Source organism: Carassius carassius, chromosome 21 (assembly GCF_963082965.1).
Source record: "Carassius carassius chromosome 21, fCarCar2.1, whole genome shotgun sequence".
NCBI lineage: Eukaryota > Metazoa > Chordata > Actinopteri > Cypriniformes > Cyprinidae > Carassius > Carassius carassius.
Genome location: NC_081775.1, coordinates 19,004,099 through 19,027,237, shown reverse-complemented (window position 1 = coordinate 19,027,237; position 23,139 = coordinate 19,004,099). Strand labels below are relative to the sequence as shown.

The 23,139-nt window shown below is 37.1% G+C and overlaps 3 protein-coding genes across 4 annotated transcripts; 2 read left to right on the top strand and 1 right to left on the bottom strand.

Moving 5' to 3' along the window:
- Window positions 1-226: 226 nt before the first annotated feature.
- On the top strand, window positions 227-13,023 carry LOC132097730 (uncharacterized). Of its 2 annotated transcripts, none has more exons than XM_059503618.1 (4): window positions 227-1,376; window positions 8,130-8,170; window positions 8,284-8,369; window positions 11,208-13,023. In XM_059503618.1, the coding sequence occupies exons 1-4, from the start codon at window positions 544-546 to the stop codon at window positions 12,540-12,542; spliced, it is 2,295 nt and encodes a 764-aa protein (XP_059359601.1). In that variant the 5' UTR covers window positions 227-543; the 3' UTR covers window positions 12,543-13,023. The 2 variants fall into 2 exon arrangements, with proteins under 2 accessions (XP_059359601.1, XP_059359600.1); XM_059503617.1 differs by having other exon boundaries at window positions 229-1,382.
- Window positions 13,024-14,623: 1,600 nt separating this feature from the next.
- Window positions 14,624-19,762, bottom strand: LOC132097727 (histone-lysine N-methyltransferase SUV39H1-like). Its single transcript, XM_059503615.1, has 6 exons — window positions 19,534-19,762; window positions 18,056-18,231; window positions 16,233-16,886; window positions 15,766-15,912; window positions 15,534-15,663; window positions 14,624-15,063 (listed from the first exon to the last, which is right to left on the bottom strand). The coding sequence occupies exons 1-6, from the start codon at window positions 19,760-19,762 to the stop codon at window positions 14,930-14,932; spliced, it is 1,470 nt and encodes a 489-aa protein (XP_059359598.1). The 3' UTR covers window positions 14,624-14,929.
- On the top strand, window positions 19,688-22,355 carry LOC132097729 (putative protein 2). The gene is made up of 7 exons (XM_059503616.1): window positions 19,688-19,837; window positions 19,972-20,082; window positions 20,491-20,591; window positions 20,711-20,802; window positions 20,937-21,045; window positions 21,189-21,320; window positions 22,040-22,355. The coding sequence occupies exons 3-7, from the start codon at window positions 20,496-20,498 to the stop codon at window positions 22,178-22,180; spliced, it is 570 nt and encodes a 189-aa protein (XP_059359599.1). The 5' UTR covers window positions 19,688-19,837; window positions 19,972-20,082; window positions 20,491-20,495; the 3' UTR covers window positions 22,181-22,355.
- The last annotated feature ends 784 nt before the right edge of the window (window positions 22,356-23,139 follow it).

Here is a 23,139-nt window from a genome sequence, read left to right as displayed (position 1 = left end):
AACTAACTGCAAACCTTTTACTGTCTATGCTGCAAACTGGCATTCAGATCTGCCTCCATTTTGTTAGCAATGCCCCAACTTCCAATGATCCAATCAATTCCCGAGGGACGAAATCAAGTCCCGCCCTCTCATTTCATATGCAGTTTCACTCGGATAGACGTCACAGTAAAGAAAAAAAAAACAATCGCTACTTCCGTTACATGCCGACTTTAAATAGTAGTGGGGGGCGTGTGCGCGCGGTTTGGAGCGGCCAACAAGAGATCAGGGGGAGGGGTAAACCAAAAGAGCCCATCTTCCTCCTGACCTCTGGAAAAACGATGGACGTGCAGCTTCCTTCTAAATTTAGACACTCATTCGTGTCCGTGCGCTATGAGCTCCAAACTATAATTCTCGTTGATGTTAATAGTTTAGGGCTAGCTCGGTCGAAACGAGGTGACAGACCCTCGCGGGTCTCCGTTGGCACCATGAGCGGCAGCTCGGTCTGACGGACGCGCACATCGCAGAAACGGTACCTTTCATGTTTACGCGGCTAATAAACACGTAATGGCGCAGGGGTATAACAGTAATTTTCTAACTATTCCCTCACAAGAGGGTCTTTTCAAGACTGGGAGGGTCGAGCGTTCCGATGACAACAGTAATGATGAAGATGAGGAAGAAACGGAGGAAGACGTCAGACTAATACCGAGGTCTTCTCCTGTTCCCAGAAAACGAGGCTCTTCGATTGCGGATGAAACCGCCGAGTACATGCGAATCAGCCTGGTGTTAACAAACAGAAGAGTGTCGTTTGCAGACAGTACGGGAGCCGAGCTGGTTGATGTCAGGATGTTTGTCCCGTTTGATTCAGACGAAGAGGACGATTCAAGATGGGAGGAAGAGCAGGCGCGGTACCGAAAAGCCTACCGTGAGCCCACTTACCGTGTGTGGCCGGAGATCCAGCCGCTCACCGGAGTGGAGCTCGTGCTCGCTGTCCACAGCAACAAACTGGAAGTGGAGAGCGTGACATCTGTGCAAGACGAGCCTCTGTCATTCGAGGTGCTTATTCGTGTGCTCAACATTTCCTTTCACAAATCAGTCTATGTTAGGTCCACTATGGATGGTTGGATCAATCACTTTGATTACCCAGCCGAGTACGTCCAGGGCTCCAACGACGGCGAAACGGACAAGTTCTCCGTGAAGCTGTCCTTCGCTTCACCGTACCTGTTCAACGGAGCGCGGATTGACTTTGTTGTGCGCTACGAGACTCCAGATGGAGAGTTTTGGGCGAACAACTCTGGCAGGAATTACTCCGTGACTCTTTTACAGTGGTATGAAGAAGACACCGTCCAGGCCACCCCAGCGGACACAACTGAGCTCAGAGGAATCCTGAAACCTACCAGGTACCGGTAAGTGGGTGTCAGTTATCTTATAACACAGGTCAAACCCTGTTGTTAAATTTGTTTAGCCAGCTATCAGTTTTACTCTCTAACCAGCAAATTAAGCCGTTTATAACTGATAAAACAATTCATCTTATGCAATGTATCAAAAACGTTTAAGATTAAATGTACAGATTAAAACGTGGCCTGGAGTCTCATATAATTGGAAGCGGAGAGACATTCAAACGGCGTCCTATGAACACTCTGCTTGAGATCCTGTCCGGGTTTTGCATTTCCCACTCTATGCTTACCTGTAAGAGAGAAACCCTGCAACGAGAGATACTGGAGGAGATGTTGCACAAATGCGCATGTAAAAAAAAAAAAAAAAAAAACCAAACACTATCTCAAAGATCCTAAAATATAATGCCCTGATCCACCGTAGGCCGTGGTATTGCTCTAATGCTGCTTTGCAGGATAATTGAAATGCACCATCAGTTTATCTTAAATGTATAGTTCAGCCCCAAAAAATATATATAATTAATGTAATTAATTACTTGCTCTCATGTCATTACAAATGAAAGTAATATATATTTTTGATGAAATCCAAGTGCTTTTTGTTTTTGCTCTTACATAGACAGCAACACAACTGAAACGTTTTTTGGCCCAAAAAGGTAGTAAGGACATCGTTGAAATAGTCCATGTTATGATCTAGCTACAAGAATACTTTGTGCACACAGATGACATAATATATAGGAAAATAACGACTTCATTCAATGATTCTTCTCTTCTGGGTCGGTCTCTGCCGCCATTCAGAAGTAAGAAGAAACATGCGTGTACATTCCTCATTTCTTTAAAATGTAATTTTATTCCTGCCAATTCAAAGCTAAATTTTTTAGCATCATTCCAGTCTTCACGGTCACATGATCCTTCAGAAATCATACTAATATTCTTATTTGCTGTTAAAAAAACGTATTATTGTTGAAAACGGTTGTCTTAAGTGTTTTAGATGATTATCATGATGATGATAAATGTTTCCTGAACTGCAAATCAGCATATTAGAATGATTTCTGAAGAATCGTAATGATGCTGAAAATTCGGCTTTGATCACAGGAATAAATAGAAATAGAAAGCAGTTATTGTAAATTGTAAAATTATTTCCCAATATTATTACTTTTGCTGTATTTTGTATCAAATAAATGTAGGCTTGCTGAGCAGAAGAGAATTCATAAAAAAAAAAAAAAAAAAAAAAGTCTTCCAGTCCAAAAGTTTTTGAACGGTCTATATTAATGTTTAATAATTTATTAAACCCTTTTAAATAGACTGCAGCAATAATATTTTGTGACACATTATTTTGTTTAGTTCAGAATCGTGATATCTGATGAGACAAAAAAAAATTAAAATGTCATTCTCAATTTATCCAGAATCGTGCGTCTCTACTCTAACACAGGAAAAAAAATTACAATACTTAAACATGAACTCCTTTATTTAGCATTACAAAAACGCAACATTAGTGGCACTTGGCCTTCAAATAACACGCACACCTACACTCTGAATGCAAGCATTAGTTTTAATTTGAAATTTTTAAAGGAACACTCCACCGTTTTTTGAAATAGGGCTTATTCACATTATTTCCTATGTTTAGATAGGTGGGCAAATGCATTTTTGTGTCAGTGCATGCATTGTTTTAGTTTGACTGGGTCGGCGTTAGCTTAGCTTAGCACAATGAATGGAATCCTTTGTTGCCAGCTAGCATGGCCTGAGTAAAAGTGATCAAAAAAAATTAAAAAAAACACCTAATTACTTCTTGTGGCCTACGTATTCACAACGAGTACAAATGGCGATCCAGATTAACACTAGGCGATTTTTCTAGGCAGATATTGACTTGGGACTATATTATGGGGAAGCACAGGTGAAGCACTGCTGCTTAGGCGAAGCACTGCTACTTCGGCGCAGAGATATCACGCAACACATGAAATCCCACGAATTCCATCAACATACCGGCGTGCAACGCGTAAAAAAAAAAAAACAGAAGAAGAAGAACATACCGGCGTGACCTGCACCGAGTGTCTTCGCTTTTGGATGATTTATTTTGAGAAGTTACAGCAAACATGGTTATTACCTGCATAGCAAAAGGTTGTGAGAACAAGCAAAGGACATACACGAATGTAATGTTTCACAGAATTCCATCTAATGTGGAACTGAGAAATAAATGGCTAGCAGCTCTGGAGATCTGTAGTTCAACGCCTCTGAACAAAATAAAGCAGTATCGTGTTTGCGAAGAACATTTTGCACCAGAGGACTACTTTGAAAAAATGGAATATGGGTCCAGAAAGACGGTACTAAGTCTGAAAGGTACGGCCGTCCCATCTATTTTCAAAGCACAGGAAGAACAAAGTGCACATGTAAGTTGTCTTTTATTTCTCTTCCTATATAACCTATATTGCCTGTGAAAACATCAACTCTATGTGAATACAGGTATAATATGGGTCGATCTATACATGCGTCATGATTAAAATAATCGCTTACTCTGTGGACAGCTGTCCATTCGGCGTGGGGCGTTTTTTCCAGTTCACTGTGTCACACCGGAAAAAAATCGAGTACTGCAGAATGGATCAGCGCCGTGAAATCCTCTGTAGATGTGACACAACTTCGGGCATGCTCATCTTGATCTGACGTGTTGAGCCTGGTCATCAATGGCAAAAACATGTCCCACTCTCTACAGCACAGACACTCTTTTTCCGTCGGCATAGATTGGCATATTCCCCCACGTTCAAACCACCAGTTCATGTTGGCTCTCATCCTCACGTCCTCGGGCTGTTGAGCGATCGCAACCTCCTCCTCCTGTCGTTCTATTTCCAAAGCACGCAGCTCGTCTTCTGTAAACTCTGGTTCAAATAGGTATGGTTCTGGTTCTTGACTGTCTGAGAAGTCAACCTTTTCGTCTCTCTCAAAATCAGCCATGTTCATCGCCATTCGTGTACTGTAAGGAAAATAGCCAGGCAGCTACTATTCACGCCGGTATGTTGACGGAATTCGTGGGATTTCATGTGTTGCGTGATATCTCTGCGCCGAAGTAGCAGTGCTTCGCCTAAGCAGCAGTGCTTCGCCTGTGCTTCCCCATAATATAGTCCCAAGTCAATATCTGCCTAGAAAATCGCCTAGTGTTAATCTGGATCGCTATTTGTACTCGTTGTGAATACGCAGGCCACAAGAAGTAATTAGGTGGGTTTTTTTTTATTTTTTTGATCACTTTTACTCAGGCCATGCTAGCTGGCAACAAAGGATTCCATTCATTGTGCTAAGCTAAGCTATCGCCGACCCAGTCAAACTAAAACAATGCATGCACTGACACAAAAATGCATTTGCCCACCTATCTAAACATAGGAAATAATGTGAATAAGCCCTATTTCAAAAAACGGTGGAGTGTTCCTTTAAACCTACTGGCAGGCCGAAAATATTTTTAAAACCCATTAACAAACCACAATTAATGTGCAGCACTCCTGCTTTCAAAGCTGTGCGCCCTCTTTTAAATCTGACACAATCATATTCCTATCGTCCCCGTCTTCCACGTTAAGTTCTTCTGTGTGCTTGTAGGCATTTTTTTTTTCTTTATCCTTTGAGGACCGACTGAAACCTTTCTAGGCATATGCTCTGCTGGTGTACCGATAAAACATGCTACCTATCAGATTGTGCTACCAAAAATATATATTTGCATTGTTTTTAGGGTAAATGTAGGTGTGAACGAGTAGGTTTAGTGTAGGGGTAGGTATGGACATAAGAAAAAAAAAAAAAAAATGTTGGTAGCACAATCTGATAGGTAGCATTTTTCGCTATTGATTTGTGCCATCTATCTTTGTAATGGGAGGTAGCACAATCTGAGCGGGTAGCACAAATCGTCAGAACCCAGGCCTCTATCAGTTCCGGAAGAATTGCAGTCTCGCCAGTCGCTACCATCGGTACTTGCACTACACAAGTGCCGGCAGGATTTTCAAAAATATTTATTCCTGACTTGGTACCGTAGTATGGGCCCATCGCCTATTTGCTTCATAAAAGCAGGAAATGATCAGCGTGTTTCTCAGAAAAGGGACTGAGAAGTGTTGAATAAAAGTAAAATTTGCAGCTTCTGCATTTTTTTTTTTTAATGCACCTTGTCTTCTATTTAGAGGCAGCCTTTGCTGTGTATGAAATCATGAAATATTATCACGTTTAAATGTTCTGCTTCCAAAGAAGGAGAACCATAGAATCAAAAAGCTTGTGAATCTTAAATTATACAGGGTTTGTTAAACCGCATCTGTATTGTGAGTTTTGGGGTTGCACCGTCTCCCCACCCCCCTCACTCCATTTTGAGAATGGCAGCTATTCGAGGGTGTGTGAAGAGGATGAAAATAGGACAAGGCAGGTGTCACTTTCAGCTCTGGTATACCGAGACCTCAACTCTGACCTTTTTATATAGGGGTTATGCAGTAAGCGACACAACAAACCAACAAAAGCAGACGCAAACCTACGCTGGTTCCGTCTGTACATCTGGAGACACATTCTTTTTACCCATTATTTCCACTTTTCCACCAACGCCAATGAAAGTTTGAGAAGAAAGCGAATGAGTGGCATTTTTATGTACATTGTCATGGAACTCCTGTTTTGTCAGGAGATAGAAATCAGAAGACTAGTTTCGACCTACAGTTCCATACAGACTCGCAAGTCTTGCTCGCAACCTTTCCTTAAATGTCAAGTCTTCTTTATACTATATTGCTCAAACATGCTACAAACAGAAGGTCATAGAACAGGTCTGCTCTGCTCTGTGCACAAAAATACTCTGAATATGCAGCAACTTCTGAATGAAAAGGAAAAGATTCACATGACCAGAGCATCGGACTGTCATGCTCCTCTAGGGCTGGGCGATATATCGAATATTAGAAATAATATTGCAATAATTTTGATAATGTAAAATTTGAAAATATTTAGTGAATCTAGATTTTCAAATTCAAGCATACTTTCTCAAAATAATGCAGCGAACGTCCAAAAATGCATAATGTTACTGCGGACTGCTCTACATGCCTCTACTGCGCAAGCGTTCATGAGCGTGGTTGCCAGAGATCAAGAATTCAGTTCGCGAAGCAGAGCTGCGCTGTTACGTAGACCTTTTCTACCTGGTGTTTTGCTTATTTTAAGCAATCTGGCAACCATCTGATTCTGCACACAAACACTTGCTCCTCATTGCAGAGGCGCTGCCGCAGATGATTTGAAAAACAAACAAGCTGGAGTTTAGCGTTCTAAATCTTTTATTCCTTCATAGGATCTCTCATGCAGTTTAAGGGTGAGTGTGGTGTCTACACTGGGTACAAGCGGCCTGACAAAATACTATAGAACTCATTATAATCAGTGATGCGGTTTACACTGGATGCGGTGTGACAACCGTCGCGTCCGATGTTAAAACTTCAAGAGATGTAACGATTTTCCACGAACCGGTTGAAAAATGATTCAAATCGGTTGAGATGCTAAACAAATCGCGATTCAGTTAGGGATAGGAGTTTATTAAATGTCTGAGGGGAACTTACTGTCTTTAGAAAAGTTTAGATATTTTTTTTTTTCTTTTCATCTTTACTCTGTATAATGCACATTAAAGTTCATAAGTGCAGCGCTGCTTTGTTTACAGCAGAAACCAAAGAAACTCTTTAAGCACCACCTGCTGGCAGAGAGTGAATCTGCACCTAATTCAGCTCGTTTCATGCAGATATTTTTTTATGTTTAGTTTCACAAAACTGAAGTCAAACCATTCAGTTTTTGCTTCAAACCTTTAAATAATACAATCAAATTTAGATTAAAAACTGCTCATGTTGCAAGTATGTAGCATTTGTTTGGATCATGATTAAAATGCAGTGGTTGCCTCTAATTTTAAATGGAAAGAGCACAGACAAAGCCTTATTTTGTTTATATGAAGAGGGTTGTTTTTTTTTGGGGCGGGGGGGCTTGCTTTAAGATTTAAATTTAGTTTTGTTATTTACATTCACATTATATTTACATTTTTGTCATTTTAGCAGACACTTTTATCCAAAGCTAAAAAAAAAAAAATAATGAATCGTGTTTTGAGTGAATCGTTACATCCCTATATATATATATATATATATATATATATATATATATATATATATATATATATATATATATATATATATATATATATATATATATATATATATATATATATATATATATATATATATATATATATATAATATAGACAGAGAGAGAGCGAGAGAGAGAGACCGGATCACCACTCTGAATAAAGCGTCTCAAGCTCTGGAGGTAGTCAAAGATTACCATAGTAACAAATGTTCACAGTTATTTTCCATTTAACGAAACAACCATGTATGTTTCTGGCTGACGGATTATAATGATACTTTATAATCATTATTTACTCACCTTCATCTTGTTCCAAACCTGTATAACTTTCAGTTTTTTTTCCATAATCAAAATTAAAAGATGATTTACTGAAGAATGTTTGTAACCAGTTTTGATTACTTCCATTGAATGAACGTTGTATTTCTCAAAATCATTTGTGTTCCACGGAAGAAAATCATTCAGTTTGGAATGACATGAGGGTGAACATTCTTGGATGAACTATCCCTTTTAATATGCAATATTCTGTCATGAGCAGCTAATAATCTTATATTAATAATTAGTTATACAGATTCTATATATATTTCCATTATTAACGCTTTTCATTGAGGTGTGCTGCTGAAGAATGATCGTTTTGGTGTGTATGTGTCTTCTTTTTAGAGCTGACATTCATTATGATGACTCTAATGACGGAGGAGATGGTATGTGTTCATAATATCATCCAATAGCATATTTATCTCAGGGTAAATATAAGAAACATTTGCCAGGTTAGTCGTTTTATGTTTCAAGTTCCGGTGTTATTTTTTTTCAACAGATCTTAGCAACACTAATTGTGAAGAAGTGGAAAATCAAGCGTCTTTTGCACAGCCGGTTCCAGTTCAGCCAGAGATCGACATCGAGGTAAGTGAGGTTTGGTTTGTAATCACCATTTTTAATTGTGGCTGGGATAGCAGGTGGAAAAAGATGCATCGTTTATGAACATGCCAAAAAAAATTAAGTTTGTTTTCCCCTCCTTACTCTAACCTTTACCAGGTTTCCATGACGGTTTTCGTATGCAGTGTAACAGCAGCTCTTTTTTTTTTTTTTTTTTTTTCCTCAGGGTTTTTTTTTGTCAGAACTCATTGGCCTGTATGCTGTCTAGACACTCTTACAGTGTATTTTTGTATGATATTACTGTCCGTGTCGGTATACAGTTATCTATCAGTGATGTCTTCTGATCGTTCTCTTTAATCAGCAATTCCATTTGTTTCAGTTTATTATTATACCCAGGACCCCTGTCTGTCACTATTGCAACAGATGCAGAGCTGTAATGTTTTTCAGAGCAGCCCAGGCTAAACTCAAGAATCTAGATAAAATGAAACTTTTAAACTCCTTGATTGCCTAATGTCTATTTAATACTAGCTAAAATTCTTATGTTGTGGATTTCCATCATACTTGCATACTCGCATAATTTGCTTGTTAAAATTCCCAACAACATTTCACTGCCCCGATAACCACTTGCTTGTCTATTTGCAGTGTATCAGTTTGCAGCTGTTTTAAATGACTGAACCTGCTATTTACAAAAATACTATCACTATCTCAGTTTCTGGTCTGTGGTCAGCCCTTTACAATAAATTAAGACACTATTATGATTATTAATTTACCACAGGCCTTTGACTAATAGACCACACAGAAATGGAAATTGTTATCATTTTTGTTCCAAGCCTGTATGACTTGGTGTATTCTGAAGAATGTTGGTAACCAAATAGTTCGGTAATCAAGCAATACCAATGAATTCCATTCAGTAGGTAAAAAAAAAAAAAATCTTAATGTTCTACAGAATAAAGAAAGTCATACTGGCTTGGACCGACATGATGGTGAGTAAATGAAGACCACATTTTCATTTTTTTTTGTGTGTGAACGGTCCCTTGAACCGCTAAGCCTTTATATGTATAAAAAATATGATTTTTAAATATATTTAAGTCTTTTTTTTTTTTTTTTTTAAATGTGGTTCTGCTGAGAGTGTCACAGATTTTTTGTAAATTAGCTAAACAATGTCAAACAGTTGTTGGTTAATAACCAACAATGATTTAACCTATGCTCCAGTATACATCGTATTAAAAACAAGATGTGTATTTGTTGATTATTATTCTCTTCATCTGTCTACCTGAACAGCTCATTGAAGCTTCAGCATCAACTTAGGTAATGTGCATGTAACTTACTAAATTGTCAATTTCACCCATTCATCGTGTTGCATGTAACATGCATCCTGTTTTATGACCATTAATATATGATATCAAGATCAACCCTGGGGAAGCTATTCGTGTTCATGCTTGGAGTAAAAAAAAAAGGCTTAGTGTATGCTATATGTTTATAGAAGCAAAAAATATACAGTAAGTGTGATTTTTATTTTGACAGTTCCTGATATTTACAACATGAGACAAACTGCTGTGAATTCTTTGCAAAAGTTGGGCTGTTTTATTGGGCTCCTTGGGCTGTTTTCCCATAGAGCATTTTGGCAGGGAGTCACTGGGATGTGGAAAAAAAAAGTATAACTGAAGTAACACACAAAACTGTCATATATATATATATATATATATATATATATATATATATATATATATATATATATATATATATATATATATATATATATATATATAAAATATATAATATATATATATAAAATATATAATATATATATATATTTAAAAATAGCAGTAGAGATTGTATTTCTGTGTTTAGTATATGTAAATATTGTCAGCATCATTGCATGTTTACCCTGCACAACTTTTAGTTAAACATCATTCCTCAAATATTTTCAACATCACTTTTCTCATCGTTGTTTTTAATTCTTGTGTAAATTTGTCACATTCAGAGCTTTTAAAAGTTTTGTTTCCATTAGCCTAATCTCCCCTCAATGGCACAGACTCCTGAGAAAAAAGCCAGAAAAACTTGCAAAAACTTCATGCTAACACAAATCACTTTCCTGTTCGCACTTGGTATTATAGGTAGTTCAACTATTTATTTGCTTGTGTCGTAAGGTTTTTTTTATTATTATTGAGATTTATACACCATATAAAAGCTGAATAAATTAGCTTTCGATTGATGTATGTTTTGTTATGATCGGACCATATTTAGCCGAGATACAACTATTTGAAAATCTGGAAGCCGAGGGTGCAAAAAAAAAAACCTTTAATGTTGTCCAAATAAAGTTCTTAGCAATGCATATTACTAATCAAAAATTAAGTTTTGATATTTACGGTAGGAAATGTACAAAATGTCTTCATGGAACATGATCTTTACTCAATATCATAATGATTTTTGGCATAAAGAAAAATCGATAACAAATACAATAATTGCAAAAATATACCCCAATGTATATATTTATTTTTTTATTCATAAACCGATGTGGTCTAAAAAATTGCATGTATTAAACATTTAATATAAAACCGTTTATACTAATATCAGTAGATAATTTGTGCTCCTAATCAGTGTTGGCGTTAATAATAATAATAATATGCATTAGCAAATCCAATTTCTTTTTGATTCTCAACTAGTTGCAATCAAGAAATTACAGCGATGCATATTGAATTTCAAGTTTGTGCGATTTTCATCTTACACTTTTTGTTAGTTGGTAGTAATTTAGATTTATAAATGCAAAACCGAGTGTTTACTGCCTACAGTATACAATCTTATTTATTTTTATTAATTTTTTTTTTTTCTTTTTTCTTTTTTACTTTCTTCTCTCTGTTGCAGACTGCCAAGAATTTGTCCAGTTCTCCAGAGTCCACCAGGATTTCCTCCACAGCAAGATGTCCTCAGTCCACTTCAGATACTCCTCTCGGAGAACCACTTGCACTAGGGTCAATGTCATCCAATAATCTACCACAAACAGAAGAGTCTGGACTTCAGCAGTTAACTCTATCCATCCCCCAGTCACGTTCAACACTGCAGTTCTCTGAGCCACAAGATCAGGTCTATAATGTTGGCCCTTCCTTGACCCTTCCTCTTCCTGCAGTCATCATACACTATTGTGATCTCTCAGAGACAACCAAGGATGAATTTGAGGATTCCAATAAGCCCGACCAATCCCTTCTTTCACAGAAGGATGATTTCCACACTGAGATGTTAGCACAAGTGCCTTTCGAGCTAAGCCAACCATCACTGGCTGTGTTTCCAGACATGCCACAAATCCTGGAAGAAGGTATGAATAATATTAAGGTGTTTGAAGATGTTGTAGAAAAGGATGCCACATTGGCAGATATGCTAGAAGAACTAAGTAGGAATGTAGAAAATAAAACGGGGACTTGCTTTCACATGTTGGAAGAAGCCAAGCAGCTGCATCCATCAAAGGAGGTAAACAATGCAACTAAAGAGCCGAAGAAGCCCGATTTTTCGGAGGCACTACAGCACCCTCTGGAGGAAGGAATTCAAGAACCGAAAGTAGAACTTGTCTCTTCAGTCCGAGTCGATACCATTGAGGCGATTGAGGTGGAAAGTACCAAAATGGATGATGAGGAAATGGATGTTTTAGAGGCTTCCTGTTTGTTCCCATCTTATTTAGGTCCCACAAGACTGGACAAAGAATCCCAAAGTTTACTCGTCCATCCAGACTCGGATAAGCCGGCAAACATTAAACATCTGCAAGAGGAAGAACTTGTCTTGGATCCAAGCATGTTGGCCTCAGTCCACCCTGAGGATCCAAAACTTGATCACCAAACTATTAGAATGTGTATTCCAGAGCATCCAACAAGCAAACCAGAAAAGCCAGAGTTGACCAGCATTTCTGAAGCCTCACCAAAGCCAGCTTCAACTGTTAACACTTCAGCAGATGATGATTTAAGTTTTAAGGGTGATGAAATGTCTACTGCTCCATATCAGATGTGTAAAGACCCTGAAACCCAGCACACACTGCCAAGACCCGGCACTGAGCCATCTCCGATATCAAAGGATCAGAATGAGGTTTCTCTGGACACGTGTCTGATGGTATCTGCAACCTTTTTGAGTGCTGTTATTTGCCTGGCTTTTGGGATTCAAGAGCCCAGTGTTTTTCTGTGTGTGGGATTATTCCTGTTGTCCCTCTGGTTCTAAGTTCTATGCCAGTTTAATTTCCTTTCCATCTGTTTCTTCTACAAAGCCTTAAGACTTTCCTTTCTTCCTCTTCCCCCAGTGCCTTGAGGAATTCCAAAAAAATCACATGCAATCAGATCTGGTGTTTGTGTTTATGTGGTATTAAATAGTTAAGAGTTCGTGTTTTCACATTAAGGAGTTGAGATTTTGCTTGATGTATAGAGTAGTTTATTGTTCAGATTGTCTGTATAAAAACTGCAGTGGTTTATTTGCAGCCAAAAATAATAGTTTGAATAAGCAATGTGTGTTTTAGCTGAATGACATCACTGTGTACCTCATACATGATTGGCTAGTGGAATGTGGCTCAGCTTATTGATTCATACTTACCAAAATGTCTATTTAGTGAGTTTCTCTCTATATATGCATACATTAGCTACTGAAGATTACATTTGGCTGTATGGGAGTCACTTGTGAGTGGAATGACTTGATGGTGCACGTATGTGGACTTATGTGTGATAAGAAATGTGGTGAGACTGGACAAACGTTGCAGGTGATTGCGGAGTAGAAATTTAGAAAAGTTGGTAGTTTCAAGTTTAGTTAAATGTGAGGTTTTGCTTGTTCTCAGTGAGCAGACGTCTATGAATTAAGCAGAGCATTTATGTAGGTAAGAAATGTTCAAAGACACTTGCGTTTGTTTATTCACTTAATTTCACTGTGAAGGTGTGTTTGTTGTTTGTGGTCATTTTGTGACTTTGATTACTTATTCTGTGAACTTAAAATGAGACTAACCTTAAAATCGCTAACCTTTCTTGTCAGTTAGCAGACAAGTATAGTGTTTTGCGGTGATCTTTAAAAGCGTTCCCTTAAGCCTCTGATACCCCAAAAGGTCATGCATTGCACTGAAGTCATGGCATCAGGTTACTGGGTGACTAAACACCATTGTAGGAAGAGAGGATCGAACCGTTCCTTCAAGAAATCTTTGACCCGTGATTCACTTCTTCCAAAACCTGTCACGAAAGATATCGAGTCACGTATTTTATTACTTTGTCGTCTCACTGAATAAATGTGCAAACAAGGTTGTGAACACATTGTGCTAAATAATGAATATTATGTAAAATGTATTTTATGTTAATGTCCAAGTAGAAATAAAATTTTGTAACTGATCAAAATGGACCTGTTTATTTCACAGCCTTTTTTTTTTTTTTGTACAGCCCTTAACATAAAGATGATCAAGCTTGCTGTTAATGGACAAAAATGTGAAATTATCCAAACTGAAATCAATTAAACTTTGGCATTAAACAGTGGAACAGTGGAACTCATGATAAAATTTAATGAACAAGAACATATTTTGTTGCACAATCATGAGTGTGAGAAATGTGAGGTCTGACGAGGCGTCTTGATTTAATTTTTTTAATGCAAAACCAAAAAAAATAACAAGTGGTAGTCTTTAAATATTTACATATGCACAGATTTGGTTGAACGATAGTTGTGAATTTATTTCATTTAAGCAAAATGGTCCTGGGCATTGGCTAATCCAGAATTGATGTACCATCTCACATTAATCTACAGCACACATTCCAGCTTCACTGTCCAGTTCTGAAAACCACCTGAGCTCTGATTCCCAAAAGCACAGTAAGCATAAGTGTGCTTTTGGGAAACAGCCCTGTGAAATGATAAAGTTAAGCATTTATGCATCTGTTTAGGTCCAGCGCTCAAATACAGTTACTGAAAAACCAGTTTTGACAGTATGAATATACACACGTAAAACACAGAATGATAACATTTTGTATGTGTAAAAGGCAACATTTCATGTAGGTCCCCCTCCTTCAGTCTAACGAACTTCCTCTTCTGTGCATTAATAATAAAATTTCGCCCCCTGGTGGAAATTTGAGCGCATGGGGAAAAAAACTTAAAATAGAGGGAAGGACATTATAGATATTTTGCACTGGCCTAAAAATATTTCCTAAAAATAAGTCTACAAAAGTTTTTTGGTAAAAGTAAAAAAAGAAGAGAATCATTCTATTTGAACAGATAAATCATATTTCAATGTACAAAAAAAAAAAAAAAACTTTTTAAGAATTCCAAGGAGTCAAAGCTTGATATGAATTAAAATAAAGGTTTAAAATTTTTTACTGAAAATAATTTTTTTTCTTACTTTACAAACTTTTCTAACGGACAAACTGAAAAAGTATTGCTACATTTTATACACTATTTAAACGCGGAAGACAACAATACTAAGAAAATAGTTGAGGTCGATCTTGAGGAAATAAAAAAAATCTTAAATATATATTTAAAATTCAATTAAGTATTTCAAAACGCCTCGCAAAACAGTTTCTAAACTGCAGATGCTTTCAACATTCACTGGAAAACATGATCTTCTTTCAGTCCCTATTTAGCATGGACTTCCTCTAAAAGAGGTACTTTCGACATGTCGGCACCCCGCATTTGCACTCTACGCGCATGCGCTTTTTAGGAGAGCCTGGGAGTCCCGTCAGACTGAAATTAGAATCCATCTTCGTGCTCTCAGCATCTACTGGGTCAACTGAGGAAAAAATGAGACACACAAAAAAATTATAATACTATATTTATATTGATATATATATATATATATATATATACACACACATGTACCTTAAGTGAATGACACTCAGTTCAATGCAACATTAAATAAAATAAAAACAGTCAAAAATGTAAATGTAATTTATTCATGTGATGGCAAAGCTGAATTTCAGCAGTCATCACTCCAGTGTCTTTAGTGTCACATGATCCTTCAGGAATCAATCTAATTTGGTGCTCAATCAATAGATTCTAAAGTAGAAACCCTTTGTTGTATTACAAATGTCTCTATTGTCAATCAATTTAATGCATCCTTTCTGAATAAAGAAAAACAGATAATCATCCCAAACTTCTGAATGGTTGTGTGTGAATCAATTGATCTAAATAATTAAATGGTAAATGAGCCCAAATGACTTGTCATGATGTACACCTTTTTCTTTAAAGTCCCACGCTTACTTTTCATGTTGTAGTCAAATGTGAGTTCCTCTCCTGCCTTTATCCCACGTGTGGCAAAGAACGCTATCCGCGGCAGCCGCTCATCCAGGTTATCAATGAACACATTATATACCTGGAGGTTGGGGTCACACTGAGGAGAAAAAAAGACACTTCTCTCAGATAAAAAGCTACAGTTTAACTGCTATCAAGTATGTTGTGTACAAGATGAAGCAAGGATCTCCTGTCCACTCACACTGTGATTGACAAAGTGAGAGATGTTCCCATAGTGAGCAGCATCCACGGTGTACTCGTCGTCAACATAATCCAGATCAAAGAGATAGGTGGCACCTTCTTTATCATATATGTGACCTCTGCGTTCGGCTTCTTCTGTTGTAATTATCTAAACAAAAGAGACAAAAAGAGGGTTTAACAATCATGAAGCCAGACTCACTTCTGCGAAAGACAGATAAACAGCCAATCAGCCATCACAAGGAAACTGAAAAGTTGATTGATAATGCCATTATCTACCAGTGAAGCATAACATATTTCAGTGAAACACAAAAACCTTGAACTGACAGAACGGAACACTGAACGTGAAAAAATGAACAACTTCTTTAAGCCACAGTGACTGGGTGCCACCAATACATAACATGTATATATATATATATATATATGTATAAATCTGATGCGTACAGGAAGTAAACACATATCGCTCCTCACCTCCCCGACGTACTCCATAACGAAAGTGTTCTTCCGAATGCGCTCCATGGTTTTTACCCCCCATCCCCTTCCATTGTCTGTCCTAAAAATGCAGAGGGAATACTGAATTCCCCTCTGCACCACTCTGTTGGGGCAGTCGATCCCGCAACGGCAGCGCTTGTTGCATTCGTAAATGGGTAACCCGGGCCGAATGCGGACCTGGCCTAACTCATTGTAAGCAAACTTGTGCTGCGATGCTCCGGCACAGCATCCCTCCACAGGGTTTTCCAGGCAGTCTGTGCATTCGCAGCCCACGGATACCTCATTCAGCAAGATCCCATCACCCACTTTATAGTCGTTTATGTAGGTGAAGTTCTTAGGCGGGCCTTCCAGGTCGACCTGGTTCCGGACGTAGATGTGGCCCTTGTGGGTGCCCAGGCTGTTGAGGTGTGTCTCCCACCGTTTAAGGGTCTGTCTGAGTTTGGCCCGCTGGACGAGCTGTGACACGGTAGCGGGGTCTAGGCGACGAGGGGCAGCACGCTTTTTCTGTCTCCGCATCTCTGCATTCAGGTCCTCCCAGAACTGGTTGAGAAGATCTACGCACTTCAGGTTCTTCCGTGGTTCCCAAGTGTTGCTGGATTCGGGGTAGCCCTTCCATTTCACCAAGTATAACTCCTATGAAGAGGGTAACAGGGATGTGAGCTTAAACACATTTAAATCTGGGGCCAGTAGCAGTTCATCAAGTGGTCAATCAGTCAAATTTTTTGGGCTCAAATTAAACCAAATGTTTTAATGTAAATTAGATGAAAAGTTAATTTAAGGTGCTTTATTGTCATTGTACGTGATACAAGAAAATGTAGAGTAAACATTTATACTATTGAAAAATTAAACTATGAAAGACATTTATGTTAATTTAATAAAAAAAAAAATGACATTATGACAATATCATATTGTGCACAACACTATATACATTATTAAATATAAATACGTTGCCTTGATTAATTAACTATATATTGAGATGTATATAGTTATGACAAGAATTGAAGAACCAGTTAATCCAAAAATGAAAACGAGTTGACAATTTACTCATGTCATTCTAGATGTATAAGAAGTTTTTTTTCTATCAGAACAGATTTGGAGAATTTTAGCATTACACCACTTGCTCACCAACAGATCTTCTGCAGTGAATGGGTGCCGTCAGAATGAAGAGTTCAATCAAATGATTAAAGCGTCGCAATAATCCACACGACTCCAGTCCATAACTTGACATCTTGTGAGTTAAAAAGATGAGTGTTTGCAAGAAACAACTTTAAACGGTCACTTCTGGCCAGAATATCAATCCATAATCCAGAATTTACTGACATATATCTTTAGACCTGTTTTGGCTTGTATATGGTGCTTGATCTGTACATATTTATCTCTTGATTCAGATTACTTTTTCACTAAGGAAAGCATCATTTTGGACAGAAGAATTATAGTAGGACACAACAGTTATAGTAAAGTGTCTTAATGATAAATCAGTTTATTACAAACACACAACTTTTCTTTTCTCAACTGATGGCCTGGAGAACGGATGGATTATTGTGATGTTTTTATCAGCTGTCTGAACTCTCATTCTTATGGTCGGCACCCATCCACTGCAGAGGATCCACTGGTGAGCAAGTGATGCTAAATATCTCCACATCTGAGGGTGAGAAAACTGTCAGCAAACATTCATTTTTGGATGCAAGATTCCTTTATTATAAAAAAAAAGAAAAAAGATGAAGACTAACTTGTAAAAGTAATCTAAGCTGTTTATGTGACTGGCCACCACTTAAGTTTAGCTTTGAAAAAACACAGCTCACCTGTACTATTTGTGTCTTCCCAATATTGATGACTTTCTTTTTGTAGTCGCAGAGATATTCCACCTCATAGTCGCACAGGTTGTGCTTGTTGATGCCCAGCTCTTCACACTTCACCCCCTGCTCTCGACAGATCACCTCCAGCTGGGCTACAGTAGCGATGCATGCTACCCTACAAACTTCAGCCACAAAATACAATTAGATGTTCATTTCAGGAAAACCGTGGGATGGCAGACATGTGTGTAAGAGCTTTAGATCAAGAACTACACAGCTCTTCATCAAATAGGCTTCTTGATGCCCTCATGTCTGTAAACCAGAGGTTTGCAGAGAATTTGAGAGCTACTATTATTATATTAAGTTTTTTTCAGGGAATAAGGGAATAAAGCTAATAGTTATATTACTTTATGTTATATGTTATTACTTACATATTAAACTATACTAAAACAGAAAACCGTTATTTAAAATAGTACTACTATCTCGCAATATCGCCATTTTACTGTATTTTTTATCAAATAATTGCAGCCTTGGTGAGCATAAGAAATTTCCAAAGTGACAAAAATTACAGATGTCAAACTTTCTAGCATTCAAGATTATTTTGAATTTGTGTCGCCACTAAGAATTCACCAAGGTCTGCTTCAGACAATCTTACATTCTAATATAGGCTTTAACAATATATGTTGCTATCTTGCAAATATTTTCCATATAATAGTTTAGCATACATTTTAACATACGATTACAGTGGTAAACAAAAGCAAGTCGTTTAATTTAGGAAATTAACAGTTAGATGATATTATAACATCAAACAAATGTATATACAAAGAATAAATGCATATAAAAAGCTTGAACCAAACATATTGTACAGATAACATGATCATTTTGGCAGTTTGAGATAAATACCCTTACAGAAAAAGTCCCATGTATTAAAACCTATGAGCCATTTAATACATTGTCAAAGACCAATCGTAATAAGCAAAACAGACAAGAGATTCAGTGAACCTAAACTTAGTAACTTAGGTAAACAACGACGTAGGCATTCGATTAACATTTTACGGAAGAATTTTAATTAACTTATGTGCTTTATGATTAAGTGTACAGTGATCAAACATGTTGAGTAAATCATATTCATCAAGAGAACGAAGTTAGGATAAAAGTTAAACACTGAAGATTACTCTAACTAACTGAGTGTGCACATCTTTGCACCGTATGTTAAGCTGTATAACTTTACAAAGAAGTCGATGTAAGAGAAACAGATGAGTTCACAAAGAGCTTGTTTGAATGTATTGCATGAGCGCGCGGCAGCCATAACATCGACCTAATGTGAATTTGTTTCAACAACTTGAAGCAAAGATTCTTCCAAAACGGAGTGTTTAATTCCGGGGGGTCTTTGATAAGACGTCACTTAACTTACAACTCGTGTTATACATCAGACATATAGCGTGTAAACCGTTGTTTCTTGAACGATTAACACGATATATTCTTACCTTTCAAATTTTCCGCCATCTTCCGACCGCCGCCAAAATTATAGGATTGAAAAGCCGCTAGATGATTGGACGTGGCTCCGTCTGAGTGACGGTTTGGTAAACCAATAGAACCAGAGTATTTAAATCTAAAACTGTTTGAACAAAGCGTACGGAAGCTTTTGCAGTAAAACTCATATTCATGCTTTTTTGTTAACTCTATGTACCTGGACTTAACATAGGTTATATGCATTTTCAGTTATTTAAGCTCTCCTTTGGCTCATTTATTTCCTTTGTGATAGTTTACAAAATCTGAAGAGACTTATTTGTAGGTAACATTAGTCGGAAGTGATGTGATTACTTTTATACCCAAGGCTTTATTTTTATAATATGATTCGGGGGCATTACAGATTATAAATTGAGTAATTCTGTAATAAATAACGCTTTTAATTTGCCTTTCAGCGTTTGTGAAGGCGGGGCGTAGAGTGCTTCCATCATCACGTGACACAGATATGCTTCAGAACTTCCGGAGAAATTCATCTAATGTTTGATGGGCGGTTATAAATATTATAGGTGCGTATATGCATTTATTTTGACATTTGCATGTAAAATTTAGTTGAAACATTTGACTTTTCAGATTTACATTTTCCCCTCTCTCTCTCAAAATGCACAACAGAGGGGATAAAAGGCCTAAACTGCGGAATTGAGAGACCGGTGTTTGTCAGCTTCAAAGAACGCAACTAACGTTACTGCATAAGTTACACAAAATTGATTTTGAACATTTTGTTTAGGTCGTACACGAATAAGTATTTAAACAGACGACTAGTCTTGTATGCTTTGATTTGCTTTTATTTATTTATTTATTTATTTATTTGTAATTAAAAAGTACCGGTTGGCCCATTTCAATTCAGTTATTTCCTTCCCTTAAACAATAAATGTTTAATTATGTAAAGGATCAAATGATGTTTATGTGCAGTGCAGGCATCATGTCGTCTAGCACTGCTCAAAATCTCCGGATAGCAGCTGTCCATCTGGCGTTTCTTTTTCTTCTAGATGTGATTTCCCTCGCATATGCAGATAAGGTACAGTTTCTCCCTGACACATACATTACATATATGTTCTCTGTATTTTACCAAATGTGCTCCACTTATGGAAAAACATGTTCTATAAATGTAATTTTCTTAAAATGTTGCCTACACAGAGTTATGAAGATGTGCGTTGCAAGTGCATCTGTCCACCCTACAGAAACATCAGTGGACATATCTACAAAAAGAATGTGTCCCAGAAAGACTGGTGAGACAGACTACTGTATTGACAAAGAACTGTCCAAACAGGCCTGTGTTGTCTGTAGAGGTTATTACATATTTATAAATTTTTTTACACTATTTTCAGCTGTCTGAAAATATATTGTTAATATTGGTTTGTAGCAACTGTCTGCATGTGGTGGAGCCCATGCCAGTGCCTGGCCATGATGTGGAGGCCTACTGTCTGCTCTGTGAGTGCAAGTATGAAGAACGAAGCAGCAACACCATTAAGGTATTGTGCTACTTCCAGTAATCACTCAATAAATCCTACTTTGATTTAAAGATGTTTATTAGAATCTACTTTTATGCCTTCATAATCTAGTTGTCCGCTTTAAACTAAATTGAGGAGTATTCATATTCTGATGTATTTTGCAGGTGACCATTATAATCTACTTGTCAGTGGTTGGAGCTCTTCTGCTGTACATGCTGTTTCTACTTCTAGTTGATCCTCTTATCCGCAAACATGATCCGTACACCATGCCACTGCAGAATGAGGAGGATTCTGAGGTTTGTGCACATTGGAGTTTGTTAGTTTTGTTTTTCTTAAGTGTTTTACAAAGATAGAAACAAGGCTTCGACTCAGCTTAGACTTTGCATTGACTTGACTTGGACTTAAATGAGAGATTTTAGAGCAAAACAAGTCTTTGGGTCTAATAAGAGAAAATGTTTTCTCACTCTCACACCCACAAATGCATTAAGATGCATTTTCTATTTCTTTTCATTCAAGTAAAACATAACATACTTTTATACTACTGTTTGTGACTTAATGATCAAGATATAGTACATTTATATAGAGACAAAAGATTGGAGTAATTAACATTTTACGTTTTTTTTTTTTTTTTTAAACAAGAATGTCCGCCAAGGCTACATGTATTTGATCAAAAATAAAGTAAAAGCATTAGTATTATAAAAAATATTATTCCAATTTAAAATCAGTGTTTTCTATTTAAATATATTTTGAAATGTAATTTATTCCTATGATGTCAAAGCTGAATTTTCAGCACTCATTACTCCAGTCTTCAGTGTCACATGATCCTTCAGAAATCATCACATTCTGATTTTCTGATCAAGAAACATTTCTTATTATTGTCTTATATTACTGAAAGGGTAGATTTTTGTCTTCGTCTTTTTTTTAATCTCTTTTGTAGATAATTTGCTAGTTAAGGAATATTTTTCTATTTTTGTTGGGTTTAGGTATTAATTTTGTCCTTTGTCTCCCCCTACAGGATGTGAGGCCCCAGGTGGATGGTTCACAAGGTCATGGGAACACTGTGCTGGAGAGAGTAGAGGGGGCTCAGCAGCGCTGGAAGATACAGGTCCAGGAGCAGCGCAAGACTGTGTTTGACCGGCACAAGCTGCTCAGCTAAGCCCTCAGATGGACTCCAGCTGGGAAAAAGTCTTAACAGGCACCACTGGCTAAGACAACATGCGTGGTGGTCTTATAGATTTAGCTTTTATGACAATATGTTTTATCAGTTGGCCTGCATTATCATTTGTATTATAATCTTACCAAGACTAACTTGGTTGAATCCAGCTTTCAAACCGAAACTGTGAAAACATAGAGCAACTTGTTTAGTTGCTTACTGTTAACATAGATATAAATTAAAAGAATCAGCCAGCTCCAGTTGGTCTCACACCTATTGTCACCTTTACATTTCTCACACAATAACTTGAGTATATCGGTGCTGTCACTACTTTGCTTTGAAAAAGCATTGCAAAGGATGAGATTACATGGAAGTGTGCCCTGTGGTCTGGGATTACTGATGTAGACAGGAATATAATATAGATGCGCTTATGAATGTGAAAAATGTCATTGCACTGTTGTAGTTTCGCTTTGAATTAACAAAAAGTATTGAATGATTCCTATTTATTTATTTATTTGCAAGATGATAATACCATTCAGGATGGCACATGTCACAAACATATGTTTTAACTGTGAGATTATAATTAATAATTATAAATAAATATTCATAATCGTGAAGGAATAAGTGGCTTTAAGTGATCAGCACTGTCAAATAGTGTGTCATAAGTTTCCTCTTAATGTTTGACACTTTTGTTGGATTTTCTGATTTACAGACATGCAGAAATATTGATTTTGCACCTCAAAATGTGAAGGAATTTGAACTTTGCTTGACTATTGTATTTGCTGCTATAATAATTATCCAGTGTGTATCCAAACAACTTGCAGCTGTTTTACAACTGAAATATTCTTGCTTATGTGAAAATGCACTAAAATATTAAATATATAAAGAATGTTGTCAACTTTCTTTGTACATTTTTTTTCCCTGAGAAAATCCACTATGGCTAACACTCATCTGCTGTTTTG

What these genes read in the sequence shown, in the direction of transcription:
- LOC132097729 (XM_059503616.1), top strand. Translation starts at nt 20,496, where the DNA reads ATGTCGTCTAGCACTGCTCAAAATCTCCGGATAGCAGCTGTCCATCTG. An exon ending in GAAGCAGCAACACCATTAAG is followed by an intron (nt 21,046 to 21,188) that starts GTATTGTGCTAC and finishes TGTATTTTGCAG; the next exon opens with GTGACCATTATAATCTACTT. An exon ending in AGAATGAGGAGGATTCTGAG is followed by an intron (nt 21,321 to 22,039) that starts GTTTGTGCACAT and finishes CTCCCCCTACAG; the next exon opens with GATGTGAGGCCCCAGGTGGA.
- LOC132097727 (XM_059503615.1), bottom strand. Translation starts at nt 19,762, where the DNA reads ATGCATATAACCTATGTTAAGTCCAGGTACATAGAGTTAACAAAAAAG. An exon ending in GATGGCGGAAAATTTGAAAG is followed by an intron (nt 18,232 to 19,533) that starts GTAAGAATATAT and finishes TTGTGGCTGAAG; the next exon opens with TTTGTAGGGTAGCATGCATC. An exon ending in CTCACTTTGTCAATCACAGT is followed by an intron (nt 15,664 to 15,765) that starts GTGAGTGGACAG and finishes TTTTCTCCTCAG; the next exon opens with TGTGACCCCAACCTCCAGGT.
- LOC132097730 (XM_059503617.1), top strand. Translation starts at nt 544, where the DNA reads ATGGCGCAGGGGTATAACAGTAATTTTCTAACTATTCCCTCACAAGAG. An exon ending in CTGAAACCTACCAGGTACCG is followed by an intron (nt 1,383 to 8,129) that starts GTAAGTGGGTGT and finishes TCTTCTTTTTAG; the next exon opens with AGCTGACATTCATTATGATG. An exon ending in CTCTAATGACGGAGGAGATG is followed by an intron (nt 8,171 to 8,283) that starts GTATGTGTTCAT and finishes TTTTTTCAACAG; the next exon opens with ATCTTAGCAACACTAATTGT.